The following is an 8,863-nucleotide window of genomic DNA, read 5'->3' as shown; positions in this document are numbered from 1 at the left end:
GGAATAAAAAGTCATGTTCTATGTGGTTCTCTATCGGTGACCTGTGGGGGGCGGGGCTAAATGTGGAGGCGGGCCTGATCCGGCCCACGGGCCGTAGTTTGGAAACCTCTGCACTCCATCCATACTATCTGCCCTGACCATCACCTTCTCCCGCAGCTCCTGCCTCAGCCGGTCCACCGCTCCGGGGTTCAGGCCGAGGAACATGACCAGAGAGGTGGCGGTGCTGGCCGTGGTTTCATGGCCTCCGAACAGAAGCTCTGTGGCAGACTCTTTGATTCCCTGCAGACAGGAGGCAGCCTTACAGCTCCAGCTTTGGTAGGTTGGATCAGATGAGGGGCGGTCTCTACCTGCATCCTGAAGGGCTCGCCGCTCTTCCTGCTGCTGTCGATCAGCTGCTGCAGGGCATCTCGGTGCTTGGAGCCCTTTTCAGACTCCTGCACCTTATTCTTGATGTTCTCCTCAATTTTGGAATGGATGAAGTTCCTGGCTCGCAGACCCTACATGGACAGGGGGGAGACAGGAGGGAGGGAGAGTGTTCATCAGAATTATACCAGCATTTTGGGAGCCGGCGGCACAGATTGTGATTTTAGGATGCAGATGGTCTCCTTACTCTGTACAGTCCACTGAAAGGCACATCAATGGGGAGAGAGAACAGGTTCTTGATCATTTCTTCAAAGGCCTCCACCAGCTGCTGCTCGTCCGTCCTGATCTGTTCGGGCTCAAACCCCAGCAGGATCCTCATGGCAATGCGGAACATCAGCCGCTTCATCTCCGGGTACACCAGCACGCAGGCCTCCCTGGCCAGCCACGTCTGCACCGCCGCCTGGACCTCCTCCTGGATGACGGGGATGTAGAGTTCCAGAGCCTCCCTGGAGAACGCCCGCATGATGGCCTGAAAACAGTCCCAGGAACAGGGGCGTTCACTCACTGAGGAGGAAGCTGAGTTTAAGGGATGTAAACTCATAGTTTAGCCCAGAGGTCTTCAACCTTTAATGCTGAAAGAGCCAATCGGGTCAATGTCTTACAACAACCCAGTGGGATTTTAGAGAAATAAGATTACTTTTTTTTTACATTAATAATAAATATAATTTCACTGTTTTGTGTTTGTTTGTTGCAGAAATAAAACAAAAACAAAGAGAATTTTTTTTGGCTAAATATGAGAGTTTGTAACTTTTGACAGAAGTTCACACGACTTCCTTTCAAAATAAAAGACACTATGTCACACAGCTTAAAGTTTGAGTTAGTTTTCTTTACTTTATAACATTTTTTTTTAATTAAAAACCATATTTTTCTTGAACCCCAGAGCCTCAATGGATGGGAGCCTCATGGTTTCGCCTGACAGTAGTTTACAGAGATTCAAGTGCAGAAAACTGATGGAAGTGATTGAAGTCATCAGGATTGAATTTCTTAAAAATAATAATGACGTATTCCTGAGTCTGCAGCTCGACTTCCACACACTCACCTTCTTCTTGGTCCTGTGCTGGGATCCGTGCATGTTGGAGAGCGTGTCCGAGCCCAGGATGGTGCGCACCGAGGCGGGCCACTGCGCGGACACGAGCCTGTGCTCCCCCAGCAGGATGTGCCTGACGTTCTCAGCCCCGGTGACGCGCACCGTGGGGCTCCCGAAGAGGTGCGTGCGGTAGATGTAGCCGTACTTCTGCCGCTTCATGCGCAGGAACTTCCTCCTCTGCGGGACAGGGACAGACGGTCAGCGCGCCACAGACACACGGCTTCAGCCCGCGCCGACGGACAGCTGTACCTGGAGGAGGAGCTGCAGCGTCTCTCCGATGAAGGGCAGCCCCATGGAGCCGGGGGGCAGCGGGCTGCCGCAGCTCGGGTCCGATCCCCGCGTCAGGTAAACCTCCCACAGCTTCACCGCCACCAGGAAGAGCAGGACGGGCAGGACCACGGTGCAGAGCAGCGTGGCGAGCAGCGCGCTGAGGGCCATGCTGCGCGCAGGTGAACCTCTCCAACAACTGGAGCCCTGCGCGCGCCCCGCACAGCCTTTATAGGCTGCGGGCGCGCGGGCGGCCCTCACCTCCCTCAGATGAATTAGTTCACGGAGAGTTCAGCCTTAATTGCGGGGTGTTGCTGGCCCCGCCTCTGGCCTGCATTGGCTGATTTGCCTCATAATTTGTTCCAAGTTGCATCTTTAATCTCACCCTCCTGTTGCACGCAGACGGCCCGCTGCAGGTCTCCAGGACTCCGTCTGAAGACAATAGACGCGAGGCGCCTTTGTCAGCCTCATTACCGCCTAACGCCGCTCCGGGATCAGCAGAAATGCCTGCAGGGCGACGACCTGCATTCACAAGCAAAACGCCTTCAGCGCGTCTTTTACTAAATGGTAACGAGGCCCTTCGGGGGCCCCGCGCGCGCACCGGGCCCCCACCAACACCGGGCTCCATGAATCCCCAGAACCTGACGCAGAGCTGTCCTCACTCCGCTCCACGTCGGACCGTGAGCCTCCCTCCACCCCCACATCCCCGCGCGGCAGCTATTAAATGATATCTCTGTCCGGGTTCAAACGCGGGTCAGATGAGGCGTGCAAGGACGCGCACGCAAACGCACGCAGGGTTATCCCCGGGCCACGCCACTGCACGCAAACAAACACGGAGAGAGCTCATCAGCGCGCCACGATATCCGCACTCTGCACGTGGAGTTTGTTAGGCCCTCTACGATGACGTCACACCGTCAGGTATTTGAGCGTGCACGCACGTGGCACTGCAGAGCCAGACACTCTGTTTAAAGTTAGACAGGCTGTGATTTTGCATTGTTTGTTTTCTAAAAGCTTGTAATTCTTCTCGCACAACGCACTTTATTTTCTATTAGTGACGTCACTACATTTATCATCAGCTGGACCTCCTCTGATGTCACAGCCCCCACCTCCTCTTTGGTATCTCCTCTGCATGCTTTCATCCTCTCATCTCTGCAACAGAAAACCCTGGCTCCTGATTCCAGTGATACCAACAAGTTCTGCCTCTTTTCCAGCCTCACTCTCTCAGCTGTGACCAAATCATCTGAATAAATCTGGTTTTCTCCTCCAGCCTCCAGACTGCTTCAGTCAGCATGGTCATTCTGGGGCCTTTGAACTCTGGTCCCTCAACTAAAATCTTTGCAGTCACATCCCGTCCCAGGACCTCACAGACATGCTCCCTCTCAACCTCATCCACTGTCTGCTTTCATTACAGAGAACACTCCTCTACACCAGGTCCCCAAACTACGGCCCGCGGGCCGAATCAGGCCCGCCTCTACCTTTGGCGAGGCCCTCCACACACAGGAGCACCAATGGAGAACCACATAGAACATGACTTTATTCCAGCCTTCTGCAGTCTGAGCTATGATGGAGAGGAGAGAATATTTGTTGGTTTCTGTTACCCTACAAACCAACCCGGCCCGCATCAGAGAAGACAGTTATGTGGCCCTCATTAGAAAAAGTTTGGGGTCACCTGGTGTAGAGAAATATCTACCAGACCTCATCATAGGACACATGTATTCCCGTTGGTTGTCACAATAGAAAACATTTCAAACGTTATTTATTTGTATTGTGCCTTGTATTTATATGAAACACAAAGCACTGAACATAAAAGCAAATGAAATGGACATGTAAAAGGCGAAGTGTTAAAAACAAACCGGAAACAGGACATTTACCCCTCTCTCCCCCCGTTACTCCCTCAACCCACCCAGTTCTCCCAGTGTAACCCTAGACAACAAAACTGAACAAGACTGATGAACTGCAGATCTAAGGAAACACATTGAAGTGTCTCATTTCTGCATAATACAGTCAATTATGAAGGGTGGAAGCCTGGCTCTGTGGTGAACATTTGGTGTCAGGTTGGCCTTTAAAAATGATACATATGTAGGGATGGGTACTGTTTTGGCTCTATCAGGTACTGGTGTCAATCCATGGCTTTACAGCTGGAACCAGTACTTCTTTTTAGCTTTTAATTGTGATTGAATAACGGAAAAAACCTGCAAACCTTTTTATCAAAACATGCAAATGTGAAGAAGCAGCATCACAGGTTCCTGCAGAGCCTGAATGTTCTGAGTGGTTTTCTTCTGTCTGTCAGGATCAGTTATCACCTGAACCATGAGGACTATCAATAATAATAATAATTCTATTGATGCTCCCCACGATTCTTGGTTATTATTTATTGTGTGAATCCTGAATGTTTAATGAAAACATTACGAATGATTTCAGAGAATAACCAATAACCACTCTGTTGTTACTTGAAAATTTGATTTTCAAAGTTTAATGATTATTTTTCTGGATATGAAATTGTATTTTGACGATAATCAATGAGTATTACACATCTGTTACATGATGTATGATTGCTGCTACGTCATGAAATAATGTTTTATTTTGATACTGGAAAACATGTGAATTCGATCTGATCAGAACCGGATTACATAACTATGCAAAACTGTCCAATGAAGTAACTAAATAGAAGTGAGATTATATAAATTATCTTCTTCCTACTCCTTTTCAAGCAATCAATCAAATTCTACTTGACTATAATTAATAATTACAAAATGTAATTAACCAATAGTGTGATATAAATGTGTTTCGTTTTTGTTTGTTTCCTATCTTCTAATCAGTGCGTTTTATTATTTTTGTAATGAGTTTGAAATATTTATGTGTTTTCCTGTATTTTTTACAATCTTTTCTTGAAATCAATCAATCAATCCATCAGTCAATCAATCAATCCTGCTGCTCCTCTAGATCTTTAGCAGGTTTACACATAGTTCATATTTTGGTCCATCTGCCCTGTTTGGTTGTCCTTTAAAAGTGTTCAATATTACAAAAATCTAAAATTAAACTCCCACACTTTTTCCTGATGAGTTTTATCATTTAAACTGTTAGACTTTTGACTTAAACAGCTGAGAACACTTGAATAGACAAACATGCTGACGGGATAATCTGTCATTTCCAGAAGCGTCTCAGTTTGATGTTTGTACTTCTCATTTCCAGTTCACTCTGAGTCAGGTCAAATATGTGGATTTGTTGGCTGTTATGTCATCACTCCAGCGTGCCAACACACTTAACAAAGGAGAAACCACACCAAACAACCTGCATTTACTGTATCTGTGCAGAGAGAAGAGCTGCAGCAATAAAAAACAGGAAACTACATTTCTGGAGCATCAAGTCAATAACTACAGCACTAAGATAGCTTAAAGCATGTAGCGTGGAAATCACTGTAAGTGAAGTGTTCAGTCTGTAAACCAACTGCTGTTTTTGTTGAAATTCGTTTAAAACACATCAGAAGTCATCCAATCTTCCAAAACACTCCAATAAAAATCCTGTTTTTGACCTTTTTAAGATGTTCTTGTAGTATTTTTCTTGTAATAGAGGACATATAGACGATATTTTTTTAGGATTTCTTTATTAAACATTGTGGTGAATCAAGAGCAGATGAAAAAATAGTGTTTGGAAAGGCTCTCAGGTGTGATGTAGAACCTTAAACAGATCCAGGAACGTCTTTGTTTCCTCGTCTGAGCTGGAATCTGGATTAAAACTGTACGACTGGATCGCTCTGATGTTGCTCGCCAATGTTGTTGGAGCGCTTTTGTTAGCCTGGGGTCATAAGGGGCTGTAAGCTTGCAGGAAAAAGTGTAAACAAAGGGATGATGGGAAATAAGCAGAGGGTTACTTCTGCACCAAAAGTCCCTCTCACAACTCAGAGGTGAATTTCTAATGAACTCCTGCCTTAGAACATGACAGGGTTTTTTAATTTTAGCTAAAAACAACACAATCATGATTAAGCGACTACTGGGAAAAACTTTAAAATAGATTAAAAAACTATTGGAGTTCAACTTTGAGTTGTTCTTGTAAACTGGAATACATCTCTAGGTTTAATAAGTAGAGCTGAGTATCATCGGTAAAACACTGGACATGTACTGTAGTAATACTGTTGGCTTGTAAAGACTAAATGAAACTGGACCAAGCACAGAGCCCTGTGGGACACCACTACCGACTCCTGTGTGAGAAATCCCATTTTCATGAACCAGTTGGAATCTATCAGCTCAAAGCAGATCTTTAGTGACACGTTACAGTGTTTAAAATGAAATGTTCTGATTTATGCAGCTAAAAGAAGAACAGAGAAGCTTCAGTGGGCTCTAACTTCTCAAAGATCCTTTCTGGACAGTTTTCTCCAGAGATTTACAGGTAAAGGTAAGAGAAGACTCAGGCCTGCAATTAACCCTTTAATATCAGATCTCCAGTGTTTTTGTTCTTTGATTTACTTTTTACAAAAACGGTTGAAAAGTTACAGTATGTTAAAGATTTTGTGTTTAGGCATCACCAACGACGCCCCAGGTGTTAAAGGGTTAACTAAATTCAGAGCAGAGTCTGACAGACAGAAATCTACATCCTCTGGATAATCCTGAGTGTTGCCTTCATGTTTCTACAAGCAGACACTGGTTAGAGAACGGGAGCTCTTTCTACCCTGTAGATCAGGAGTGTCAAACTCAATCCCACAGGGGGCAAAATCCAAAACACACTTTAGATCACGGGCCGAACAGGATAGACATTTATTGAACACTCTAAAACTACATTTTTAAAACTTTAAAACTAACTTCTTTACATAATTATGAACTAGATATATAGCATAACCTGCAATAATTCTAGTGTGAATGCTGTAAGCTGAATTTGCCCACTGAAGATGCTGAAATTGATAACTAAAATCACGCAAGCTGATAGCTGAAAATGCTGAGGCTCATATCCAGATAAAATGTTAGCTAAATGGCAAATTGGCCTAAAAAACTAAAACAAAAAATAAAACTTAGGTTAGCCAAAACAGCTAGCATGTAGCTGAAAAAACAGCTAAACTTCTAAAAAGCCTAAAAAATCTGAAAACAGCCTAAGTAGTCCAAAAAGCTAGCAGAATGCCAATTTTTAAAAACTTTAACCGTAAATTATTAACGTAATTATAAATAATAAATATGCAGGAATATTATTCCAGAATAAATCAACTTAAACCTTAAATAACTTTCAATATTTTACTCTACATAAAAATACATTTTGTCAAAATTATACAAGTTAGAAATGAGCACAAGATAACATTGGGCCATTAATAATAAAATAAAATGATCTGTAGGGCCGGATCCGGCCCCCGGGCCTTGACTTTGACACATGTGTTGTCGTCCTTCATATTATAATAAAAGATCCACCTCAGCTGAAGCTATACAAACTTTTAGGTTGATTTCTTTCTCTTCATCTCTCATTACGGCTGAATCATGGATGATAAAGCCCCTCAAACACTGATTTAGTGCAGGACCCTCATTTGGCTCTTTTAGCTCTTTATTTTGGCTCTTTAGCTTTAACAAAAAAATCCAATGATTCAAATAAATAATCAATTTAAGTTTTTTCATTTCTGTTTTTAGATCTTTAATATGTCAAACCACAAAGCAAAATGAAGACAAAAAAGTGTAATTTACTGCCATTGAAATTCTGAAGAAATGTTCTTTAAATGTGTTTCTTTATTTTTATTTTTTACTTAAATAAAAGTTTTTACAAGTCCTATGTTTTGATAAATTAGACTAAAGTGGTTAAAGTTCCCAGCAAATTAAAACGATTCAGAATTATGTGTTTTGTGCCTGACATGTTTAAAAATTTGAGTTTATTTTAAATGTTTTTTATACAACTGGACACCAAAATCCTAATGATAAAAAACACATTATTTTTGACTATCTTGCATCTTATTTTGAAGTTACTCAGCTGCTGCGTACCACAGAGTGTATTTTATTTTGAAAGGAACTTGTGTGTTCTGCTGTCAAAAGTAAAAGCAATAAAAACAGTTAAAGAAGCATAGACAGTGTTTTAACTCAATACTGTATTGTAATATGTAAAATCTCATTTTCTAAAATCATTTTTAATGCCCACAAAAGCATAAATATTGTGTATTTTCTAAACAATAATGTGGGACTGGCTCTGGCTGGACTCTGGTCTGCAAGAAGCTCTCACCTGCATCCAACACTTCAATACTAGACCTTCACAGAGGGAGGGGGCACAGAAAGACGAGTGACCACCATCTTCTGTGCGTGTTAGTTAGGCTCCTCCCTCCTCGGCCTGACCTGTTTGTGACCCTGACATCCCGGTGAACTCTAGTGTGCGACCAAGTTCAGTGTTCATCAGATGTGTGTGTGTGAGGGTGGTGGGGGTTATTCCATATGAGGAGAGCTAATCCCTGTTCAGATTATACTGAAATGTGTTTAAATAATTCAGAATCAGAAAAACATATCTTTTCCTGTCTGCTTTGGCGGACTGGAACGTTTTAGAGAAATGTATCTGGAATGTGAAGATGAGCAATAAAGTAAACTAAATCAAACGGTGTGTAATATTGACAGTAGCCTAAACTCAATTCCATGTCTTTGCTCCCTGCAGACAGAAAATAATGTCATTATTATGTTAATACTGTGAACTAAATTAGACTTAAATGGTTGTGGAGTTAATACATCTTATTCTTCCCTCACTGCAGCACTGTTTCTGTTTGATCATGAACGTTCACATCCTTCAGGCTCAGAACACCCCCATCGTTTTAGTCCTGGCCTTTCACTAAAACTATGTTCAGAAATGCCACTTCCAATGAAAAGTCTATGTTAATACAGGTATATGTACATTCTGGGCTTCCACGTTCAATATTCTAGCATTCACGCTTCACTACGCAAGTTTTTACGACAATTTCTATGTACAAATTCACAATAATTGAAACATGTTGAAAGTTAAACCAGTTTGACCAATAAGAGACTTGGATTTGGTAGTGACATATAGTGCTGCCATAAATGATTATTTTAATAGTTGACTAATGAAAGATTATTTTTTTCCAATTAGTCGACTAATCAGATCATTCACAAACTGGATGTAAAA

General features: G+C 42.7%; 1 protein-coding gene across 1 annotated transcript in view; it reads right to left on the bottom strand.

Moving 5' to 3' along the window:
* Positions 1-1,948, bottom strand: part of LOC112162325 (cytochrome P450 26A1) — a 4,391-nt gene extending 2,443 nt beyond the window's left edge. The window contains exons 1-5 of the mRNA XM_024298116.1: positions 1,760-1,948; positions 1,463-1,687; positions 611-892; positions 348-497; positions 145-279 (exon numbers count right to left, since the gene is read on the bottom strand). Of these exons, the coding sequence (XP_024153884.1) occupies positions 145-279; positions 348-497; positions 611-892; positions 1,463-1,687; positions 1,760-1,948 (981 nt within the window). The remainder of the gene's footprint in view (positions 1-144; positions 280-347; positions 498-610; positions 893-1,462; positions 1,688-1,759) is intronic.
* Positions 1,949-8,863: the final 6,915 nt, after the last annotated feature.

This window comes from Oryzias melastigma, linkage group LG19 (genome assembly GCF_002922805.2).
Source record: "Oryzias melastigma strain HK-1 linkage group LG19, ASM292280v2, whole genome shotgun sequence".
NCBI classification, from domain to species: domain Eukaryota; kingdom Metazoa; phylum Chordata; class Actinopteri; order Beloniformes; family Adrianichthyidae; genus Oryzias; species Oryzias melastigma.
The sequence above is the reverse complement of the archived record's forward strand: the minus strand, read 5'-3'. Positions and strand labels throughout refer to the sequence as shown.